Source organism: Meleagris gallopavo, chromosome 7 (genome assembly GCF_000146605.3).
Source record: "Meleagris gallopavo isolate NT-WF06-2002-E0010 breed Aviagen turkey brand Nicholas breeding stock chromosome 7, Turkey_5.1, whole genome shotgun sequence".
NCBI lineage: Eukaryota > Metazoa > Chordata > Aves > Galliformes > Phasianidae > Meleagris > Meleagris gallopavo.
In genome coordinates, this window is record NC_015017.2 from 191,198 (window position 1) to 215,822 (window position 24,625).

Sequence of the window (24,625 nt, forward strand, 5' to 3'; positions counted from 1 at the left end):
GGCGAAAGCCGCGGGGCGGCCATGACCGAAACTTGTGTGCCTGCCGCCGTGTGATGTGCGGAGTGGCGGGAGTCTGCGGCTTGTAGGAGATGGAGGAGGCGCGAACGCGCAAGTTGGAGGCTGGCAGAGCCAAGGTGAGGCGCAGCGCCTTGCTGTTCTGCGGGCTGTGGGCCTCGGTGCTGCGGGGCGGGCGGAGAGCAGCCTGGCGGAGAGCGGGCGTTCTCCTCCCTGCCCTGCGGGTCCGTGTTTGTTTGCGTTGTGTTTGGTGTTTCTTTTTTCCCTCTCGCGTTTCTACCGTTTCTCAAAGTACTTTTACAAGGGAGAACCCGGGGAACGGAAACTGTGTGCCCCTCCGGCGCCGTGCCTGCGTCCCTCCGGCGAGGCTGCGGCCAGAGCGGGCCTGGGGCGGCCGGCTGTCCGGTGAGACCCCGCGGGGCTGCTGGGGGCTAGGGAGGGTTGTGGGTGCGGGCTGTGTGCACCATCGCTGCTCCCTTACATCGCTGCGGAGTGTGCCTGTACGGCCAGAGCTTGGTGTGCACTAGCCCTGGGAGCTACCGATGTCCCGTCCCTAGAGGTGTTCAAGGCCAGGTTGGATGGGGCCCTGGGCAGCCTGTTTTAGTGTTAAATGTGGAGGTTGGAGGCCCTGCTTGTGGCAGGGGGGTTGGAGCTTCATGATCCTTGAGGTCCCTTCCAATCCTGGCCGTTCTGTGATTCTGTGACTTGAGGTTTGTTTTGGTGACTGTGCTGTTCAGGAAGCCAGTTTGTGGTGCTGTGCCGCTTCTTGTTCGGTATTTCTGCTGTTTTTTGAGCTGGTACTGCCGTACGCTTTTGGAAGTTACTGCTGAATGAGGCAACTGTATGCTAGCCCGCGGCCACAAGCTCTCTCAAAGAGATTTGGATTGATGGCAAATTAAGTGTGAGTCAGTAGTGTGCCCAGGCCGCCTGTAAGGTCAACCATAGTCTGGGATGTATAACCACGATGCTGCTGCTAGCCAGTCAAGGGAATTAATTGTCCTGCATTGGTGTGGCTTCACCTTGTATAGTGTGGGCAGTTTTGGGCACCACGGTTCAAAGAAGGACATAAAACTATTAGAGAGCCTCTGAAGGAGAGCTACAAAGATGGTGAGTGTTCTAAAGGAGAAAATATATGAGAAGCGACTGAAGTCTCATGGTTTGTTTTTCCCAGAGAAGGGAAAACTGAGGGAAGGCCCCATTACGGCTGATGGCTTCCTAACAAGGGGGCAGGCACTGATCTCTTCTCTGCTGCCTGTGATAGGATCTGAGGGAATGGCATGGAGCTACAACAGGGTAGGTTCTGACTGGACACTGAAAAAGGTTCTTCACTAAGAGGGTAGTTGGTCACTGAAACAGTCTCCTCAAGGTGGTGGTCATGGCACCAAGGTTGCTGCTGTACAAGAAGTGTCTGGACAGTGCTCTCAGACATAGTCTGGTTTTTAGGTGATCCCACGTGAAGCCAGGAGTTAGACTTGATGATTTTTATGAGTCCCTTCCAGCTTGGGGTATTATGATTCTTTATTTCTCTCCCTCTGCCAGGATGGCAATGGGACTGTAGCTGGAAGAAGCTGGCAGGGGCTGTACAGTGGTGTGGTGCTATATCTTCTTATTTTTTTCTTCTTTTTTTTTTCTCATAAATTTTTAAATAAAGTAAGGTGCTTAATATCTTATATCTTACCATTAAAAACAAAGAAAGAAATCTTTGGCAGCTCATTCAATGGCTGCTGCATGGAAATGTGCCATGAGGAGAAGGTGTGAAGTGGCAGAAACGGGTGTAGTGCTTCCTCTGCTTGCTAAAATATCATGGCCTTCCATTATTTATCTAGCAAAATGGGGGCAAAAGAAGGCTTTTTTTTTTTTTAAAGCACCAGGGCAAATTAATGGAAATAATACTTAGTGGGGGTTATTAAACACGAAGATACTATGTTTGGCACAGGAAAGCAAATATGAGTTGTAAATTTCTTGGTATGTTCAGCTAGTCCCTAGCATTTCTTTGTGCTTGCCCTGTGTTTTCGTCCTTAATTACATGCTTGAACTTGGGAGTGCTAGCTTCTAACTAATGGGCCCCAATGGGAGGAGATGGACCTTCTGTCTTACTCAGTGATCTTCCTCAGATCCTTAAGCCCACAGTTGGATGTGGATGTAGGTGGGCTACATGGCTGTGACTTTGCTCAGAACTTCCTTTGGGTAGCTGTGTTTTTGGAAGCTCTTGTGTAAGAGAGCAGAAGGAAGCATTTTTCCTTGTTCTTTTTCTGTCATGTATTGCAAGCAATTAGTTAGCATGACCACATTCTCATGGCAACCAAGTGTCTGGTACTACTTGAACCTAGACATGCAAATAGTTTATTTTGCCTCTCTCATCCATGGATCTTTAGCTAAGTAATGACCTAGGAAGAGGTTGTGTATGTGTTTTCCTCTTTAACACAGTGCTTGTTATTATTTTCATATGAGAATAAAAACTCCATCACTGAAATCTTTTGGAGCTACCACCAAATTATAACAAATATCTCGACTTCTATTTTAATTGGAAGCTGACATCATTTGGCAGATGCTACACACTGATTGTGTCAGGTTCTTCAAATTTCTGTTCCAATAAATGGAATACTGTTAGCCACAGCAGTAATTGGGAAATGTAACAAAACCTGAATACTCTGTTCTGGGCTTTTTGTTTTGGTGCCAGCTCACTGAGAGTGCTGTGGTGCAAGTCTGCCCTGTGGTGAGCCACCGTGGGGACAGACAGCTTTTGGGGCCTGCCCTAGTACCACCAGGTTGCTGTTGTTACCTGTCTGCTACTGGTGAGGTGCAAATACACCAGTAGCTGTGGAAAGGCAGTGTTCTTCTGCACTAAGAGCTGCTTGGCATGCTATGTGTGATGCTGCTGCTGGGACAACGGTGTACAGAGTTCTAGCTAAAAGTAAACCTTTCTCTGCTGTGGTTCTGCTAGAAACAAAACTGCGAATCAGGCCCATCAAAAAGGACATGGAGGGGTCTTGTTTTGGTGAGGGATAGATCACTTGTCATCTACTTTCTTCACGTGCATACGCACTGCTTTGTGTTACTTGTTGTCTGCATATATGATGGTGCTATTGGAATGAGTGTTAAATTCATATAGCCAATTAAAAACTTTGGAAACCTGGTAATGCCGTAAAAAACACTTTTTCCCACCCAGTGGTTCCAGAAATCTGCAGTGTTGGACCCCAGATGCTTTCATGGGACAACAACTCTAGTATTTCTCTGGAATTTTGGAGCAATTAGTTTCTGCTCAATACTTATTTTGCTTTCCTAGTTTTTAATGCACGTGAACATGACAAAGTAAGTGGATCTTGCTGTCGTTGTTTCTTGCTTTTTTTTATCTTTGAGATGTGTATTTAAAAATTTTCTACTTGTGTAGATTTTCAGTTATGGAAAATCTTGATATTTTGATCCCAAATATCTTTCTTGCTCTTCCTCTGTGAAGTCATTGATGGATGCCTAGGATGAGAACCCTATCTGCCTGTTGTTTCTTATCTTTTCTGATTCCTTTACTCCTATTTATCTGCTTCATCAGCTTCCTCCACTCTCCCATTATTCTGCAGGTTCTCTTCTGTCCTTGTTGCCCATGTTATCAGCTTAATTGGTGTAATAGCTATTTTGACATATAATGCCATCAGTAAGTGCTAGAGTTAACAACTGATTTCAGAGGATGCTGTTTGTCTCATGACAGCTTTATTTACTGTCTTTTGCTGTCTTTCCATTTTGCTTATTTGGAAAATCAATACAGCATCTGGCAATCTTTGCTTTAACTGCATTCAATATTAAGAACTATGAAAACTACAGATTTTAATCAATTTAAAAAGGGCTCTTTGTTTCCAAACAGCTTCAATACTGGTAAGAAACTGGTGTATTTCAGCAAATATGCATTTTAATCAGACTGAGAGGTACTGCATATCTGTTGAGCTGAGCTGTCAGACAGAAATATCTGTAGTGACATTGACACGTGTGTAAGGAGAGAGCCTAACTGAGCCATGGGAAGTGGAAGGATTTTTCTGTGGTGTTGCTGTACTGCAAGAAAGCCAAGCTAGGAAACAGTGTATTCTCATTTATATTGCAGGTAGAACTTTACAGTTGGGACCATTTGCATCCTATCATCATTTTCACTATCTGTTCTATCTCATCACAAGGATGCGCTAACAATGTAGTTGTAGCTGAAACCTTGGAGAAGGCTTTTTCCCCTATTAGGGGGATACCTGGATTTATGCTGTGAGGGAGATGCTGCCTGGAATTGCTGCCTAAATGTAATACTAGAGTTGAAAATAAGATAATCCTTTCTAAGCAGTTTAAGGTGCTAAGGAAAGTTGAGTAATAAATTCTGTCAGTGACGTTCTTTACAAATCCCTCATGCTTCGCTGCACTGTGATAGTCTGATAAAGTAGAGCATCTGAATTTTCAACAGAAGAAATTAAAATGACCTGGCTTAATTAATTTTCTATTTATGTACTGTAGTCTGCTTTTTGGCTAGAAAGTTTTGCTGTATTCTCTTAAGGGGGTGGCAGGGAAGGAGCATGAGGATTCACTTCCATTAATTTTAGTCTTAATGCTTAGACTGGCAAAGATCTATTTAGATGCATTTCTAAGGGTTGTTGTTTTTGCCTGTCTTACAGAAAGGCTGCTTTCCTACCCTCCCCCCACCCCCCAAACGATTCTAATATATTAACAATTTGTTCCTTTTCTAATCTGTCTTCCGTAATTCTGGGTTGTCATTGAAACTTTGCATGTCATTGAGTAAAATTTGATTCCTGTATTGAAATGAGTCTTTAGTACTAGCGTGAGATTTCTTGTTCAGTTGCACAGATATCTGGTGCATTCTGAATGTGTTGGAAGTAAGAAGATCAAGCAGTTTTTCTGCAGATGTATATATTTTATCAAGCTGGGATATTCTTTGTCACCTATGAGTGTGTTAATCTTGTGGTCCTGCTACCTTTTTCTCATTTACCTCTCCCTGTATCTATTCCAATCTTTTATGCACAGTTTGCTCACTTCAGAGAACGCAAAGCAAAAAGCAATGTCACGCAGTCGCAGAAAAAGACGCCGAAGAGGAAGGGCTCGTCTGTCCACACGCATGACGTTCCACAGGAAGAGCACACAGTAATGGCCCCAGGCTGTGATGTCGGTAAGGGTATAAAGAGTAAGGCCGAAGACACCAACTTCCTAGAGACAACAACAGAGACAGAGGTAAATCTTAGTATTTCTTGTGTTTCCACTTCAGTCCAACTGCAGATAGAAAGTATCTCAGGTGGTTGTTTTGCTTAATTGGGTGTTAGCTGTCAGCTGGCTGCCACTGAGACATAAGTGAGATGGCTTTTCGCATTTGTAGTAATTAACTTTCTTAAAAAATTATATAATTAATTGGGAAAATAAATAAATAAGGCTTTTTTCCCCTTACTAACTGAATCTTATCTAAACATCTTTACTGTATGGAATGGATGGTTTGTTTTGTCAAAGAGCTGTCTGTAATTGAAAGATTTCAGTTTATCATGCCAGCTTTTGCTGCACTGAACTTCTTTTGTCATGCTTTTGAATCTCTGGCTGTGATCCATGAAATGGCAAATTCAATCTGAAATGCATAATAGATTAGCAAAAGTATCAGTACTTTTTAATACTTGGTTATATGTCACTTTGCTGGCTCAAATGTACTTAACCTTTTCTGGAGGAAAAAATCTTTGAGCATGTTCTTATCAAATATTGCCATGCCAAGCCAGCATAGACATTACTACAGTCTGACAAACTTGTTTAAATTGTATCTGTGGGTTTGCCTGATTTGTTTGTGCTAATGATCTGTCAAAGGTAGCTCTTTAGTGAGTGCTGAGGGTAGTCTTGTTAGTAAATACAGAAACATATAGCCTGTGATATAGCTTGAGATTAGCGTAAATCTACTGATAGTTGCCTGAATTGAATGGTTGTTTTCTTCAGCTCATAAGCAAATTTTCATCAACTGTGGATGCTTTTTTCTATCTTTCTCTCTCATAATAAAAATAACGTAGTTTTGAACAATATTTCAGTAGGAATTTCTTGCTTTAGAAGTGGTTGGCTAGTACTTTCACAAGCCTTAAAAGCTACAAGGTAACTATGGCTACCACAAACTTTATCCCAGTCTGGGGATTTACGTAGAAACTATTTTCTGACTGTGCTTCAGCATGTTTTCTCTGTGAAGGTTTGTGAGTTCTGGGGAGGCAGTGCCTTCTGCATAAAAAGCTGTCCAGCTGTTGGTATATTATAAGAATATACAACAGTATCAAACTAATGTATTAGCAAACCCGAAATAATGGAGGAAATTGTTTGTGTGTTTTATCATCTGTTCTGTAGTGGAGGTATCCCTAGAACTCTCAGGAGATCTTGAATGTAACGTGAGGATTGCAAAGGTGTTGTCCCTGTTCTCAAGGTCTGGTCTGCCGGGGGCTAGCAATCTCCCCTCGCTAGGACCGTAACAGCACTGACACCAATATGAGGATGCTGCAAATGGCGTTTATTGTGACTAAATAGTGATTTATATACCCTACGTGCTTCGTCTACGCCCCTTAAGCACGCGTGATGACCCACACAGCAGAGCGGTGGAGGTCCTATCCTGTCACATCTTGACTCCTCCTTAACGCCTACAAATTTCAGTGGTGTGTCTTAGCTTGATAAGTTTTGATTAGGCATTCATAATACTTCTAAAATTTCTGCACTTATTTCATTTTGGTCAGTCTTGAGTCTCGTCCTGTTCAATATCTTTATTGATGACCTGGATGAGGGCATTGAGCACACCCTCAGTAAGTTTGGAGATGGCACCAGATTGGGAGGAAGCATCAATCTACGTGAGGGTAGGAAGACCCTGCAGAGGGATCTGGAAGGCTGGATAGCTGGACTGAAGCCAATGGGATGAGGTTCAACAAGGTCAAGTGCCAGGTCCTGCACTTTGGCCACAACAACCCCAGGCAGTGCTACAGGCTTGGGGCAGAATGCCTAGAAGACTGTAGAGGAAACAAACCTGGGGGTACTGGTCAATGCTTGGCTGAGAATGAGCCAGCAGTGTGCCCAGGTGGCCAAGGAGGTCGACAGCATCCTGGCTTGTATCAGAAACAGTGCAGTCAGCAGGAGCAGGGAAGTAATCATCCGTCTGTACTCACCACTGGTGAGGCTGCATCTCAAGTGCTGTGTTCACTTTCAGGCCCCTCAGTATGAGAAAGATGTTAAGGCCCTAGAGTATGTCCAGAGAAGGGCAATGAAGTTGTGAGTGATCTGGAGCACAAGTTTTACGGGGAGCGGCTGAGGGAATGAGATTATTTAGTCTGGAGAGGAGGAGGCTAAGGGGAGACCTTATTGTTCTCTATAACTGCTTGGAAGGAGGTTGTGGCAAAGTGGAGATTGGCCTCTTCTCTCAGGTAACTAGTGATAGAACTGGAGGGAATGGCCTCTAGTTGTACCAGGAGAGGTTCAGGTTGGTCATTAGAAAAACTTCTTCTCTGAAAGAGTGGTCAGGCTTTGGAACAGTCTGCCCTGGTGGTGGTGGAGTTTCTGTCTCTGGAGATGGTCAAGAAATGTTTGCATGTTGTACTGAGGGATGTGGTTTAATGGAAAACATAGGTGGTAGGTGGATGGTTGGACTGGATGAACTTGGAGGTGTTTTCCAACCTTGATGATTCTATGATTTATGAGACCATGGATGATCAATGGAGTTTAGTGTTAAAGTCAGTCGTCTTCTGTCACTTATGTGTTGTTTTGTCATGGATTTTGCTGGCTCACACTTAGCATGTTTCCAAAATAATCATGCTTTTCCTTACGTACCTGGAAAAAATGGTCATGATGTAGTATTTGTTTTGTTTGTTTACCAGGGGAGTGCTGATTTGTCCATCCAGGATACAGTGATCCATCCAGCAGCTGAAGTAAGTGTGAAAGAATATCTATTTTGTAAAAGGTGCTAATATGTATGTGAAGGAAGAATGTAGCTTAATAAAATGCTGTATATAGATAGATTAGTTTTTGTGCGTTGCTATAAAATGTTAAGTGATGTGATTTCTTTATTTTGCAGTCTAAAACTGGTGCTTGTATATGTGTGTGGGTGGGTGGGTGTATAGCTGCAAAATTGGTTGGTAAGAGAATTGTTTGCACTAAAATCATAGAGCTTGTCTGGAGAACTTTGAAAGATGTACTTAATTGAAAAGTAAGCTTGTTTCTTGTATTGGTTCATATATTAAGAACAAAACATAATTAAAATATAATGTACTGTCTTTTCCAATAGAATTGTAATGATAGTGCTCCTAAGAAGCTGCGCTGTTAATTTGAGCAATTTCTTCTTTGCATTTACTTTTTGTTTTGCTGTTAAACACCACAGAAACTCAATTATGTTGAATATTAATTTGCAATCGCTGGTTGTGCTTGAGTTTAATTTCAAATCAAGAACTCTTTTTTTCTTTTTTTTTTCTTTTCTAGTCCACCCTATGGGTGAACTAGAGAACAGTCATCACAGAGAGCTATAAAAACCTAGTTTAATTTTGGTAGTGTGCCCTCAACTTGTAAGTTTGAATGTATTTCATATCCCCAAATGTGTCAGCATGGCTCTTTGCAACCATTTGGTGCTGTAGAGGTGCAAATCTTCTCCCTAGTTTACATCTGCTCCTTGAAGTATCATGTGAAAATATATGACCCATGAGAAAAAGTATCTGAATTTTAGAAAGAATTAAGAACTTTCATATAACAGAAACTTTATTTATAGTTTAAATGTTGATTCAGTTTTTAAAATAAATTTGCTAGAATTTTAAGCTTTCATCTCAACTTGTATTCAGAATTGCCATAAAATGGAAATGATGCTTTGTGTTGGTGACTAAAATCATTTTTCTTTCTCTTATGAAGAAAGTTGCAGTACATTCTGCTGTAGAATGTAGTGAGCTTGATGATAAGATGTGTCAAACTAGAATAGGTGAGTTAGAGAAAAGACTTCTGGAGAAACAGCAAGCAGTTGAAAGACTCACTGTGCAGATGGATGAACTACAGGAACAACTTAGCCAGCATAGAGACTCTATGCAGCTTCAGGTATGTTTCATAGTAATGGGAATAATACTACTTTAAATCTAAAAATGTGTAGGAGGCAAAAACCGAATTGTATTGAAAAGCATTGAATGTATTGAAAAGCATTTCACCTTGTTAACATATGCTACCGAAAGCAATACTTACGTCTTCCCTTTACCAGCTAGTGCAGTCGTTGTTCCGGCCTTCATATTGCTTGAATCAAATGTTAATGAAGTTAATGAAGTAGTTTTATTTTGAGAGATTTTTACTGAAGTGCTTAGGTAAATTCCTGAACATTCACATGGTGTTGCAGATGTCCTTCCTCACCACTCCAAAATGGTAGAGATTATTTACACTTGGGTTTTTTGTGCACTTTTAGGGGTATTTTTTTGGTATGGACAAATGTAGGATAAGGTGAACTTTATTAAGCTTTATATATACCTTTCCCTCTAAAAAAATATTTGAAAAGATATTTTAAATTTCCTTTCCCTATCATTTCTGTGTAAAGGTAAATGATAGAGTGCATCCAAAGAATAATTGCTTCCTACTTAGCATGTTCTTTGTTTCAAAGTCCTAATAGAAGAAAGAGATGTTTTCTGATGGTGAGAAATACGTTGAAAAGGATGTGATTAAAATATGGTGCAACCCATCTCATTAGCTTTCTTTCACAGGACTGAAGAGGTGACATAAGGAAGATTTCAGAGTGTACTAAATAAATAACTTTGTTGCCTATGGAAAAAAATTAATTGCTTTTAACACGAATAAGAGCTTTGACATTTAAAATAGTTTTTTCACTATTAGTATCTTATCATTTGCTCAAAAAAAACACAGAGCAGTTCTAATTACCTTCATCTCTTTGCAATTAACAGAAGATTTCTTTCATCATCCTGCCATTGTGTTTTAACAGAAATATTTCTGTTCCTATCACGCAAGCTTATTAAGTCTTCCATGTAACCATATTGGGTTTACACAAAGACGTTATTGTCTTTGTGTTAAGCAAACTTAGAGGGTTCCTAGTATAAGCATGTCTTCATTTCAGAAATTTCTTGTGCATCATGTAGGAAACAACTGTTCAAGAGCAGAATGAAGTTATAAGGAAACTAACAAGCTGCCTTCAACAAACAAGAAAGGATTGGGATGACTTGCAGGAAGAGGCTTCGCATGTAGCTGATCAGATCCATGGCTTACAACTTCAGTTACATCAGGTGTGCTCCTTCCTGATTTTAACTATGTTACAAAGAGTGAATAAAAACAAATGTGTTTGCAATATTAACATTAAAAAAAAACCACCACATCTCACACTTATCGCATACCTCTTAGTTCAGTTTGCATTGCAGAGGTGGAAAAGATTTCAGGGCAAGGCCTGAAATGCAGTGCTTTGGTAGAGCAAATTCTCAGCTTACAAAACACTGTTTTTCAGTCACCACCATTAGCTATTCATTTTTGTCAGCCATGAGCAAGAGCCTGTGTGCTATGGTCGTAAGAAAATCAGTAGGATACTACTGCCATTTCAACATCTGTGATAGTGTGGGCCAACATAATTAAATGGGAGGCATTACTTTTGGAGTCGGCATAAAATTTATAAGATAGCTAATGTATATAACAAAACTTTTAAAACAATTATTATTAAAACATAAAGGAGAGCAACAAAAACATAAAACTAGTGGGATATTTGACCTTGTTTTTGTGAAACATCAGCCTGGTTTGATGGAAATGATCGTAATTCTTAGTGAGGTCTCAAGGTGTTCAGAGATTTTTGATGAAATTTTATTCTTCCTGTACTTCATCCTTGAAAATGTTTGTTCACAAATGTATGTACTGTTGAAAAGCAATACATACATGAATAAGGCGTGACTGTGAAGCAAGGGATCTCTTTCGCTCGGAAGACAGATGTTATAAAAGTCTGGTAAAGAGACATGATCAGATAAATTAATTTATGTTACTGAAAATGGAGTAGAAAATATATTAGAAATTGATTGTTTATTTTTAGAAATCTTGAAGTTCATTCTCAAATTCCTTTATCAAAATGGAAAGCATGGATGCATATTTTTTCTCTGTTCACAGGACTGTATGTATCTGATGTATGAAAATGCATAGTTATTTACCATAATTGAGTTAGCACCAGTGCCAGTTGCACACTGATGTTTGGTTATTGCTGAGCAATCATTGTGTGCCTGGGACATGGCCAGGCTGCTCTGTGGGGAAGACTCACTGCTGTGAGGCTGTGGGGCAGGGGTTGGCTGCAGAATGGGCTGACCACGTGTAGCCTGTTGGCTGAGTTGGACATACCTGTTCTAGTAGTTTTGTGTCCTTTTTGCCTTGTGGTACCCCAAACTGCACACAGTACTCAAGGTGAGGCTGTACCAGTGCAGTGTAGAGCACAACAATCACTTTGTTTGACTGACTACAAATGATGCACCTTAGAGTATGGTTGGCCTTCTGGGCTGACTTGACACACTGTTGACTCATGTTTAAGTTGCGTTTGACTGTGACTCTGAGACTTATTTCAGTGGAGTATGCTCCAGCATCTAATCCTCCCAGTGTGTATGGAAAGCCAGAGTTGCTCCTTCTTTTCCTACAGAATCCAGTGATACTTGCTCTTGTTAAACTTTGCATTGTTGGTTGTTGCCCAGCTCTTGAATTTGTCTAGATCTCTTTCTGAGGCCTCTCCAGCCTCAATGGAGTCACCAGCTCCTTCCAATTTAATATCATCAACAAACTTGCTCAGAGCACCTTCTAGACCTACATCCAAGTCATTTATGAAAACATTAAAGAGAACTGGTCCTACAGTGGAACCTTAGGGAACCCTGCTAGTCACTGGCCACCAGCCTGATGTAACTCTATTTTAATACAACTCTTTGGGCCCAACCCATTACCCAATTGCTCGCTCATCACATGATGTTTTTGTCTAGCTGTATGCTGGGAATCTTGTCCAGAAGGATACTGGGAGAAAAAGTAATAAAAGCTGTACTGAAATCCAAAAAAATAACATCAACTAGCTTCTCTTGGTCACACTAGACGGGTGTCCTTGTCATAAAAAGAAATAAATTTAGTGTAGCAGAACCTTCTCTTCATGAGCTGATGTTGGCTGTTACCAATGACCTCACTGCCTGTCAGGTGTTTTTTCAGTACCTATCAGCATAGTTTTTTCAGGCGCTGAAGTGAGACTGTCAGGTCTAAGTTTACCAGGGTCTTCTTTCTTGCCCTTGAAAATTGGAATAACGCAATTGGAATTGGAATGACTGGAAACTGGGACTTCTCTAGATTCTTAAGACTGAAAAAGAATTGAGCAAGGCCTTGCGATGACATTGTCCAGCTCTCTGAGTACCTGGGAGGAATCACTTTGGATCTCATGGACTTGTATGCATCTATGTGGACCAGAAAATTCCACATAAGTTCAGGGTTGGCTGGGAGTTGATTACTACTGCAGTCACAGTCCTCCAACTCAGTGCTCCTGGGGTCCTAGAGCTGATGATTGATGTTGAAGAAAGAGGCAAAGAAGACATTAAACATTTCTGCTTTGTCTATGTCTATGTTTGTAAGGTGACCATCCTCATCAAGTAACGCCCAATGTTCTCTCTGGTCCTCTTCTTGTTAATGTATTTAAAAAAATCTTTTTTATTGTCCCTCGTAGTACTGGTCAGCTTCAGCTCTAACTGAGCTTTGACCAGCTTGGTGATAAGTGAAAGTACTAATGCTGGCTTGAGCGTATTGATATTTTCTTGGCTTCAGCAAAGTTTTTAGAAAAATGCTTTTTTTTTTTAACCATTTGGGTGAGTGGGAGCAAAAAAAGCCTTTAGTATTCACTGTGAAATCCTTTGCAGAAAAGGCTGTGTTCATTGATTTCTTACCAAAATGTCCAGTCCACTGGAAGTCCTGTCTCATTCTGGGGCTTTGTAGAAGTGAATTAGTTAACATTATACTTTGCTGTAACTAATAGTCTTTCAAACATGTTATCTGTTGTGTGACTTTTTAAGACTGTACTTATTCACTGAGAATGGAAGATGATACATAGAATAAATCTGTATTCAACAAATACAATACGTCTTATGCATACAGTGGGATTAGTTTACGAGTTATTCTTATATAGACTTTCTTCTGACTGGGAGTAAACTTATGTGTTCAGGTTAATGTGATGCTGAAGAATAAAGGCTCTGGGAAGAAAGAGGTATTAGAAGCCCAGCAGCAAATGTCCTTGTTTCAGAACAGTCTCCAAGAACAAAATGCACGTTTGGAGATGCTGCATCAGAAAGCTCATGACCTGGAGGTACAGCTTGAATCTTCTCAAAAGGTAAAATTGTTTAAAGTACTCTTACTGTTATGAGTTCTATTTAGTAGTAGTTATTTATGGTAAGTTTCTTTTTGGAGGAAGAGCCTGCACTGAACATATAATTTGTTCATAAGGCCAATGTTACTCTCTATACTTAAGGGGAAATGTTAATTGTGAAGAGATGTGAAAAACATGAGACTTAAGGAACTTAAAACATGTCATATTTCAGTGGTAAATTTCATATGTAATATTTTATTTTGAAGAATACCAAAGATAAGGAATATCTGCTTGCCCTAACGGAATAGGGTATGAAAGATACAATGCAACAGCTATATGAAAGCATAGGAGAAGACGACTGTATTAAAAGTCTCCAGGATCTACTGGCATCAGAAAGATTCAATTTGTCTATACTACAACATACTCTTTCTCTCCGGGACTCAGAAATAACAGAATTAAAAAATGAAATAGCCTTAACCAAAATGAAAGAACAGTAACATATTGAAAAACTGAAAGTGAATCATGAAAAGGATGTTTGCGGACAGTTGGAGCACTTGAAGGCTAAGCTGGAGAAATGTCATAGAAAAGAGATTGCAGAAGCCAAGCAGATATATGAAGAAGAAATGATTTTAAAATATAAAAGTGAACTTGAACAGTTAAGAAAAGAACTCTCTGCTCTGAATTCTGAAGAGCACATTCAGAATTTAAATAGAATAATAGTTAACTTAAATAATTGTCTTAGTGAATCTGAAATTAGTAAAGAAAATTTGAGAGAGGAACTTAAACATCAGCAGGAAAACTTCCAGAGAGAAAAGACTGAGGTTGAGATTCAATACAAAGTTTTAATTAGTGATCTTAAGTTTCAACTTTCAAAGGCAGAAGAGCAGGTCAATGAAGGCCAGCAATTTGAACAGGAAAAATAGCGCTTGAATGAAGAGATTCAGAAACTAAATTATTTTATACGTGAATTAAATAAAAAGCAACTTTTTAAGGCTGAAGAAAGTAAAGATGCAAAGCAAAAGCATGATGAAGAATCTGTCTCCAATAAAAACCTAAGGGAAATGCAAACTTTACCAGATATATTGGAGTTGCAGACAGTGAAGCTTGAGGAGATGCTGAATGAACCACGCCAATTTAGAGAAGAGCTAGATCCTGACAGACTAAATTTCCAGTGTCAACCGAGAATAGATTCATTAAGGGATGAATCAGAAGAAACTGTGTGTTCAAAGATCGGAGAGCATAATGAAAGTAGTGGAGATCACTTGTCTGAAGAACTGTTGCCAGAACTAGGATTTTTCACTATTGATGAAGAGATTCTATCAAAATATCTTGTCTTCACAGAGAGACCAGAGCAGTCATATGTGTCAGGCTGTTCTGAAGGTTATACCACTGAAGACAATAAATGCAGTAGGTTTGGGTTAGACAGTAGTGTGCTTTCAGATCCAAGCACAGATTTTAAACATCCTCAATTAAACTTCCACCTTGATGAAAGAGACATTTGAAGAGACAAAGGTGGAAGCAGAAGCCTTCATTTTACTTTTGTCAGATGGCTCCCCTCTGCAAAACAAAATAAGTGACTATGATGACGTAAAGGGTGATGAGGGAGCTTGTGTAGTAGAGAGATGTGTGAAGCTAACTGAGCAGCTCCACAAAAAAAGTCAATCTTGAAGAAATCTCATCAGGAGTCCCAAGAAGCTGTTGAAAAATGGAAAAAAATGATAGCTGAGCTCTGTGAAATTAATGTGGAACTGAATAAGGAACGTGAAGCACGGCTATGTTGTGAAGAACAACTTCTTCAGAAAACAGAGAGGGAGAAAGAACTTGAAAATGAAATAAATCTCCTAGTAAAGCAACAGGGTGAGGATGAAAGCCAATCTTACTGTGTCACAGAACATTTAGCACAAGTATCTAAATCCTCTACCTGGCAACAAATGATAAAAGACCTCCAGGAGGAAAAAGAAATGTTGATGGTGCAGCTGCGAACTCAGGAGCAGTTAGTGAAAGAAGTTCAAGAGCAGAAAATAGCTTCTGATTCTGTAACAAGTGAAGTACAGACTCTTTTTGGACGTCAGTTGGCTGCTTTGCAAAGTCAAAGGGATCGAAAGCAGAACCAGCTCAGAAGGCTGAAAACCAGAGAATAACAGAGCTGCTTGGTCAGAAAACTGTACTGGAAGAGACAATACTAAAAGAACAGGAGTTGCTCAAAGCAGAAATCAATAACAAAGAGCAAGACTTAGCACTCTTAGTGAAGGAGAAAACAGCATTAGGAGAGAGATTATCAGTCATGGAGAAGGATCTAGTAAAAGCAGAGGAAGCATTAGCAGCAAATGCTAGTGTCATAGCAGATCTTGAGAAAAACATACATGAAGTTAATACTGAAGTGCAAAATGTCAAAGAAGTACAGGAGTGTGAAAGACTAAGATATGAGGATAGGTTGAGCTTCAACAACATGGAAATTAATAAACTTCATGCTGAAATAAAGGCAAAAAGTACTGAATACGGTGAGAAAGAAAGCCAATTAATTGAAGAAATAGCTCATTTGAAGAGGGTTCATTTGGAGCTTGAAAATTACTTGCAGGAATCCTTTCAGTCTGTGCAAGATGCAAAGAAGGCACAGTCTGAGATGATGAATTATTATAAGGAGGAAATTGTTAAAATGGAGACTCAGCACCTTGCAGAATTAACTAAACTGAGTTTGACACACAAGAAGGAGGTAGGCAACACCAGCAATGGCAGGTTTTGGATTTTGTAATACTTAAAAGTAGTCATTGCAAATGTTTGTATCCCTGTTTTCAGATAGAAGAATTAAATGCTGAAATAAAAGATAAAGTTGAAATGCAAAAGAAGTTGGAAGAAGAAAGAGTAGAACAGCTTGCTTTAGTAAAAAAGATAAATAGTGCAATCAAGTTTATTTCAGAAAAATGAACTCATTCTGCATTGTTTGTCACCTAAGCGGTATAAATGTTTCAGAGATGGAAAAAGCTATCAATTGTTTTCTTCTGTTTTGTCTTTGATTTGGGATTGGGAGAAAGGAGAATTTTCAATCAGTAACTTTATAGTGGGGCTTAACCAGCAGTGTTATGAAGAAAGCCCTTTATCTGAGCATTCTGTGCAGGTACATGAACGAGAGCATGACCGTGAAATTTCTGAACTTATTACTAAACATAAAGAGGAAATGGAGGAGCTCCGTGCTGAACTTAATAAAGAAAAGCTACAGTTGTTGGATGAACTTCAGCAGCAAATGGCAGCCACACACAAAGCAGAGATTGAGCATGCCCAGCTCCAATCACAGGTAATATAAATAAGTACAGCAATTACTATATTCATTGCGAAGGGAAAGGTCTGTAATTTTTGTCCATACTAGGCATGCTATTTTATATAATGTTGTAATAGAATTCCAAATATTTCCTTGGTGAGTGATAATAGTTTTTTTTCTGCAGGAGCTCTTCAAAGTCATCTTCTGTGGTTGTATTTTAACATTAATTTCAAAGGAAACTGAATGCTTTGATTTTTGTTCTCTTTATAAGTTTAATAAATAAATGTATACATTTTAAAACCCCAACATTTTAGTTATCCCACTAATTACGTTTGTTGAATAATTGCTTTTGTGCGAAATTGAAGTATGCGAACTTGACTTCCAAGTATTTACTGTTTTTTGTTGTTGTTGTTGTTGTTTTTTTTTGTTTTTTTTTTTTAAACTCTTCCACTAAATATAAAGTGGAAAGACTATTTCTAGTCGAGGTCTAAGTGCAAGATGCTGGTGTACTGTTTAGGTTATTTAGGAATTACAAATTTTCAGTCAATATGTTTTGGCTGCCAGTTTTAATTGATGGATATTCACCATTTTAGTTGAATTTAGTTTCCACATTTCCAATACCACTTTAGAACCTTGCTATGTACCATGTTATTAACAGTTACAAGAGAAATTCTGTAACAGACAGTGAAGGAATGGGATGTGCATGTGCTCTGTTCCAAAGATTGTACAAGAATGGACGTATGGAAGGTATTTTGTTAGAGTTGCAGTTAAGAAGCGGATAAGGAAAACTTACTTTGCGCTGAAAATTGTTGGTAAATCTCACTGTAACAGAAGTCAGTTCTGTCTCTGCCATGATGAAACACTTTTCAAGTACAGAAAAGCAAAACTTAGAGGTGCTAGCAGTTGAAAGCAATTCAAACTGAAACCGATTATGGAAAAAAAAGTGAACACCTGCTGTTGGAGGAGAAGCTAAAATGTTTTTTCTTCTCCATTGCAGACACTTCACAGTCTTGAATTGGAAGCATTACGTCTAAGCTTAAATAACTTGCACACCTCTCAGCTTGAGCTTACTCAGTCTAACTTGAGGAAAGAAAAGGAAACTGCACTTGTGGAGCTACGGGAGATGCTCAATGATAAGCGTGCTCAGGAGATAGCACTTCTACAAAGCCGCCATCAGCTGGAGGGGGAGAAAATTAAAGAACGTTGTTTGAAGGAAAAAGAAGACCTAACATCAAAGTATCAGCAAGAATTAGGTATTAGATTTGGGAATAACAGGAGAGAGATTGAAATTCAATCAGTATTATTCTGCCTTCGGAGGTTTTCATCATGATGTAGAGTTGGCCTTATGGTTGAAGGCTGATATTGCCTAGAATAGGTATAGTGGGTAGACTTGCATGTGCAGGATTAAACTTGAAGTCAAAAATAAAGTTATCCAGGCCTAACCTTAACTCTTCTTCAATTATGTGCATGTTTTGCAGTTATGTCTGTAAAACAGCAGTATACTGAACTAGTTGCTTTCAGGAAGCGTTAGACAGGGCTGTCCCAAATAGTTCACTTGGTGCAAAGAGTAGAGCTCTTATTCATGTTTCTTAAGGGTTTTTATTGCCCTAAGTCAGCACTGACTGCTGTAGTGTTTCTGACAAGATGTGTAAAAAGTTACTGCCTTGCCCACTCGTTGGTTTCAAAAGTAAGTGAAAGGACTTGGAAAGGATCTGAAAGACTCAGTGTGAACTTGTACCAGATGTTCTGTGTGAGAACCAGGAGGAAAGCCACAGCTATCAATACTGGAGCCCTGCTGATGGCTCTGTGTGCATTTTGGGAGTATTTACCCCTTTTCAGATCAGAGAACCATTTCTGAACATTATGGCAGGGCTTAAGGAACTTCTGGAGAAAGGTGAGGTCTGCAGCTATTTACTGAAGAACTTGTAGGAAATTTTTCTCTAGTTCTCCTTTCTTGAGAGGAAGAAATTTTTTTTGGTGGCTTTTTGACCCAAGAACAGAAGAGCATAAGTAATATACAGAACTGCTGGGTTAGTGGGATTTTGGAGTACGAGTGGGTCTGAACAAAGTTCTCTGGATCAGTGATGTTAATCTTCATTTTGGTACTGTAAGTTGAACATAACCACTTAGAAATGCTTGAATACAAGGATCGAAGGGAATCTAAAATTAGATGATGCAGGAGAAATGTTAGCACTGTAGATGCTGTTATCTGGAAGGATAGAGGAAATTTTCAGGGAAGTGGTGATTGGACATGTCCCTAACTCCTGTGAGAACTCATACATTCTTATTTTGTAGATGAAATTTCTTTCTCTATTTGACCACTGGCTGGGTAGCTGATATTACCTCAGTCTCTGGAGTCTCATTTCCCACTGAGAAACTTGAAGTGATGTTTAAAGCTAAGGCAACAGTACTTGAAAGCTGAGAAAAAGAGAGTTTTCTAGGGTTCTTATGGACCTGCAGAGAGGCTGAGTCAGAATTTATAAGGAAACAAGGAATGAATTGGGAAGCTGTCAGTGAAAATGAAGCACATAATAGCATCTGTCTTCTACTCTGTTTCCCATGCATTTTTAGAAGACATTTGAAAAAAGTTTCCTACTTGCTGCTGTCTGCTGCTCTTCTGCTATGTCTCTGGTGACAGAGATGATTGTATCTCTTAGGCGTTATGCAGTGGAATACTGCTGCCTAAAATGACAGTGATGGGCATTTGAATTTACAAGTGTGGAAAAAGGAAGGTAGTTCATATACTTCTTTAAAGTGTCATACTATCTGTGTAGGCTTAGTTAGACATTGCTTTACTAATTAAGCTGTCCTTAGCCTCCAGGCTTGTCTTAGCAGTTACAACTGCTAGGGAATTATCACTTTCTAAAATGAAAGGGAATTACTGGTGTATAACATAACAGTGGGTTTAGAGAGGCATGCAGCAGCATAACATGCTAGGGTCTACCTACTCAAGCTCCAAGTTCGATGTTGAAAATGTTCATCTATATTTTACTTGTCATTTAAACATAATATTTTATATATATCTATTAATACTAAGAATTTTTATTTCACAGTTGATCAAAGAAAGAAAATAGAGTTGGAAATGGAAGAGAAACATATCCAGATATTAGAGGTACAAATTCTGTTCTTCATAGAGGGAGGAAAAAAAAACAACTTCCTTTAGTAAACCAGAACTGGAAGAAGTACCATGTTTACTACGTATTTATTGTAGTGGACAAATAAATGGAATATAAAGGGGAAAAAATCCCCACATACCTGATGTTTGCTAAATGTGTTTGCTTTAATAATGCACATATCCTTCTGTCTTAGACTCTTAAAAGAGACTGGGAGTTGGAGTCTGAAACACGTTTAAAATACATGTGTGAGGAGCTGTCTGAAAAACATCACGCTGAAATAGCAGAGCTGCAGAAAACTCTGAAAATGGAATTAGAAAAAGTCAAAGCAGAGCTGGGACTTCTTTCTCTTGAGAAGGAACAATCTGAAAGTAGGTGCCATGATCTGAAAAGCAGGTTTCTTTATCCAACCGTAGCAAAGCTATCCATACAAAAAGGCAAATGCAAAACATACCCTCATACAAGAACTGGATTGATGGTATGAGACTGTTGAAAATAGGAACTAAGTGAGAAATATTTTTAAAATTCACATAACTGCATTGAATTTTGACTTGCACTGGACAGATGTTTTCCTTTGAAAGTATTAAAGGAGTTTTGTTGACAGATTAAAGCCAGTTTTAGGCTAATCAAGATTTCTGCTCATATTCATGGAAACTTCTTCAAACTAAAATGCGTGCCTTCAGATTCTTAGTAGTTACAACTTGATGGAATGACATCTTTTTGAAATACTGTTCTGTAAGTGACACTTTTAAGACTAGCGTAATTGGAGTATTTATTATCTTTAAAAGTAATTTAATGATGAGTACTTAACCAGCTATGTTCTTTGCTGACGTGCAGATAGGAGATAGAACTGTGAAGAGCTTCGATAGGCTTTGAAAATTTGATGCATTTACTGGAATCGTGGTTTACTTGCGCTTGTTGTCAGTAACTGCATGAGAAGGATCCACAAGATATATATACCATGAAGTGAAGACAGATATCTCATCAGGTAGTTGAGCCTCCAAGACCCTATGTCAGTGAGAGATGCGGGAAATATTTTCCTCAAACGAATGAGAATACTGTGCTGCCACTGCTGGAATTCTGATGCCACCTGACAAGCAGCAGGACTGAGTTTGAGAAGTGAAGGGTGGCCTTTCCTGTGTGCCATAGGCCTGATGCTTTCACTGTGTTTGGATGGCCTTTGGCTGCTGTGAGGATATTTCTAGAAATGGCTTGTTCTCCCCAGTCTGCACTGACTTTACTAGGTTTCCATGAACCCATGTCTGTAAAGTTTGTTCTGTGAGGGTAATGTGAATCTCTTGCAGAATACCATGGCGGAAAAACAATCAGTTTACTGCAGGTGTTTTCTGACAGACCAAGATTTGTTGACTGAATGAAGTAATAGCACGTTTACAGGGTTCAGAGAGTGCTCAGCACTGAGACATAGCACAAGCCTCTCCAGTCCTTCCAAGTCATCTCTTTTATTTCTCACTGCTGGCTGTAGTTGTAGGAGAAATTCTGTGTTTGTAGGCCATGAAGAAATTTTTGATTCCCTTTAAGTAAATGTGCTTCTAGTTCAGAATGCTTCTTGTATATGCAGAGAGCAGGTGCTCATCTCTCTGACATTACTGTTTGGTTACTTCTTGACTAACTGTGTTATATAGAGAACTGTGGTAGCACTAGAAACTTAAACTTTGAAATCCTTTATTTTTCAAGATATTTGTAGTGATCTGAAAGTAGTGACACCTTTACTGAGAAGGGTTTTACTGTTGTGAATCCTACAGGAAATGTTGTAAGCCAGCATTGTGGTCTGGATATGCGCTATTCCTATTTTAGTCACACAGGTACAGGGTTGTTACTTGTCAGCCAGGATGATGGTGTAACAGAACTCATTTTCAATTTTAGAGAAATGTGTAGATTTGGAGAAACAGCACCAGTTAGCAATCACAATGTTAACTAAACAACTGCAAGCTGAACATAACCAACTCCTAGAAGATATGAAGATAGAAAGCCAAGAAAAAGAACAGAATCTACAGGAGGAGGTAAAGAGGATTTCTTTGCATTGAATAATTGATTAGTGTGTGTATACTATATACTCATGTTATCATTTGGGTAACTGTGTTTAGGGGTTTAAATAAAAATCTAAAGCACACTCATAAAGCAGGTGCATACTCTGGGACCTTCTATAGCAATTAAAAATCTTTTGAATGCAACTGCTGTTCTGCAGTTTGGTGCCATTCCTTCCTCTGTATTAAGGAGTGGCACCTTAATAAAGGTGATATTCTTGATTTTTCTGATTTTTGTGTTTCTTACTACTTGATTTTTGTTACTTGATTCTTGCGCGCAGTGTTAACTGTGGCATCAGGAGGGAGCAAATCCCTCTTTTAAAATACTACATCTAATAGTGAAGCGCTACTCATTATCTCAGGTAACCTGGGTCAGGATGTGAATATTTTGATGTCACTAATGTTTCCACCTTGTTCTGATATATCGTTGTATATGTTGCATTTAAAGTAAGGAATTGGGAAAAAAAAAAAAAATGTTTTTAATGAAATATTGTTATGAAATTCATTTTCCATAGCTGGAAAAGCTTCAGATCGTGTGTGAAGAATTCAAGACTCGATCACAAGAAGAAGTCAAGCAGCTTCGGTCTCAACTTGGCAGTACCCGAGCAAATTGGCAGGAGTTAAGTGGTATGCTCAAAATTTATGCATTTTATTTTGTTTCATCTTGGTTGTGTGGTTGTATGTATTATTGGTGTGAAAGGATTTTAATTGTGTACCAGAAATGCACTACTAGGTCACTGATATGTGAAGCACATCACATCCTAGTGATTGGGTGTGTGATGGGTTTGTGAAGTGAAAGGTGAGTCAGCATTGGATATCTAGTTGGTTCTGCAATGTCAAAAAACATGGTATGGCTCACTTGTTTTCCATTCCTTTCTCTGCTCCAGCCTGCATACTATAAACATCTTTAGTGAAAGCCAAACAATTTAATTGCAAATTCAAATAAATGTCATGTCGTTAAAAATGGAGAAAATCCAGGTCAGTGGACTAACACGCTACTTTTTGAATTCAGTACAGGATTATAAGTTCAATTGAGAAAACTTGATTTTTAAGATCACCATGTAGAATCGTAGAATTGCTCAGGTTGGAAAAGACCATAAGGATCATCGAATCCAACCGCAACCTGTCCATACTACTCTAACAACCTTCTGCTAAACATCTGGATGTGGTGCTCAGGGACATGATTTGTTAAACAGATCCAGGAGTGGTGATTCAACCACCTCCATGGGGAGCCTATTCCAGTGCTTAACCAACCCTTCTGTAAAGACGTTCTTCCTGATATCCAATCTAAACCTCCCCTGGTGCAACTTGAAGCCATTTTCCTCTTGTACTGTCACCAGTGAGAAGAGACCAACTCTACTCTCACTGCAATCACCTTTCAGATATTTGAAAAGAGCAATCAGGTCTCCCCTCAGCCTCCTTTTCTCCAGATTAAACACCCCCAGTTCCTCCAGCCTCTCCTCATAGGGCACATTCTTCAAGCCCTTCCGTACCCTTGTTGCCCTTCTTTGGACCTGCTCCAGCACCTCCATGTCCTTTCTGTACTGACGTGCCCAAAACTGAACATAGTACTCGAGGTGAGGCCTCACCAGTGCTGAATACATGGGCTTCCCTTGTCCTGCTTACCACACCATTCCTGATCTAACCCAGGATGCCATTGGCTGCCTTGGCCACCTGGGCATGCTGCTGGCTCACATTCAGCTACCTGTCTGTCGGTACACCAAGGTCCCTTTCCATCAGGCAGCTTTCCAGCCATTCCTCCTAGAGCCTGTAGGGTTGCCTAGGGTTGTTGTGACCAAAATGCAGGACCCAACACTTGGCCCTGCTGAAACTCATACAGTTAATCTTGGCCCATCCAACCAGTCTATCCAGGTCCCTCTGTAGTGCCTTTCTCCCCTCAGGCAGATCAACATTCCCTCCCAACTAGGTGTTGTCTGCAAACTTACTGAGGGTGCACTCAATCCCCTCTTCAAGATCATTAATAAAGATGCTAAATAGAAGTGGCCCCAGTAGCGAGCCCTGGGGGACACCGCTCGTGACCGGGTACCAACTGGATTAAACTCCACTGACCATAACTCTTTGGGGCTGGCCATGCAGACCGTGTTTCAACCAGTGGAGTGTATGCCCATCCAGATGGCTTTGAGAGGTTTGTTGCAGCTGTGAGGATTTTTTTCTTTTATTTGTTGGTAAGATAGGCTACTTTATTTTAAAAGAAAAAGGCAGAAATATTTCAAAACCGTGTGATCCTGTTAAATCTCCCTTTTTTCCAGTTTGAAATCTGATGTGAATTTTATGTATTTTAATATTTCTGATGTAAATTATTACACTTACAAAGACAACTTTACAGTGTAGGAGTTGGAATTGACATTTTTTGCTTTAAGTGAGAATATATCTCACTTGTATGCGTATAGCAAATGTATGATAAATGAAAAAGTAATTTTTAAGAATTAAAAAAGATAGGCAGCATGATTTTAACCCTGACTCTGTATGTTGCCTTTCGTAGATTGTAACATTAGGTGGCATTCTTACTTATACTGGATTGGCCTAAACGTATTACGTTGCCTATTGTTTTAACCATAATTTTCTGCCATTTTTTTTTAAGCATAATTTTCTGGGCTAACTGGAGAAGTTGTAGGTACCTCATCACTGGAGGTGTTCAAGACCAGATGGGGTGGGGCCCTGGGTAGCATGATCTGGTTCCTGCACTGCTGGTTGGCAGCCCTGCCCATAGCAGGGGGTTGGAACTAAATGATCTTTGAGGTCCCTTCCAATCAAGGCCCATCTGTTCTATGACTCTATGAAAATTTCAGAATTTTTTAACTACTGTAACTGTAATTGCATGCACCAATACAGGCTGGGGGATGAGCTGCTGGAGAGGAGCTCTGCAGAGAGGGACCTGGGCGTC

General features: G+C 39.7%; 1 protein-coding gene across 11 annotated transcripts in view; it reads left to right on the plus strand.

Moving 5' to 3' along the window:
• The first annotated feature begins 6 nt into the window (after nucleotides 1–6).
• The window catches only part of PCNT (pericentrin), a 100,983-nt gene continuing 76,364 nt past the window's right edge, over nucleotides 7–24,625 (plus strand). For all 11 annotated transcript variants that reach the window (XR_002116427.1, XR_002116428.1, XM_019616812.1 and 8 more), the window contains exons 1-12: nucleotides 7–134; nucleotides 5,023–5,226; nucleotides 7,866–7,916; nucleotides 8,884–9,063; nucleotides 10,101–10,244; nucleotides 13,166–13,330; nucleotides 16,422–16,598; nucleotides 17,560–17,815; nucleotides 19,616–19,674; nucleotides 19,872–20,046; nucleotides 21,560–21,696; nucleotides 22,236–22,347. Coding sequence is in view for 9 of the 11 variants with exons in the window: in XM_019616812.1 (XP_019472357.1) it covers nucleotides 90–134; nucleotides 5,023–5,226; nucleotides 7,866–7,916; nucleotides 8,884–9,063; nucleotides 10,101–10,244; nucleotides 13,166–13,330; nucleotides 16,422–16,598; nucleotides 17,560–17,815; nucleotides 19,616–19,674; nucleotides 19,872–20,046; nucleotides 21,560–21,696; nucleotides 22,236–22,347 (1,705 nt within the window). In the remaining 2 variants the exon portion in view is untranslated. The remainder of the gene's footprint in view (nucleotides 135–5,022; nucleotides 5,227–7,865; nucleotides 7,917–8,883; nucleotides 9,064–10,100; nucleotides 10,245–13,165; nucleotides 13,331–16,421; nucleotides 16,599–17,559; nucleotides 17,816–19,615; nucleotides 19,675–19,871; nucleotides 20,047–21,559; nucleotides 21,697–22,235; nucleotides 22,348–24,625) is intronic.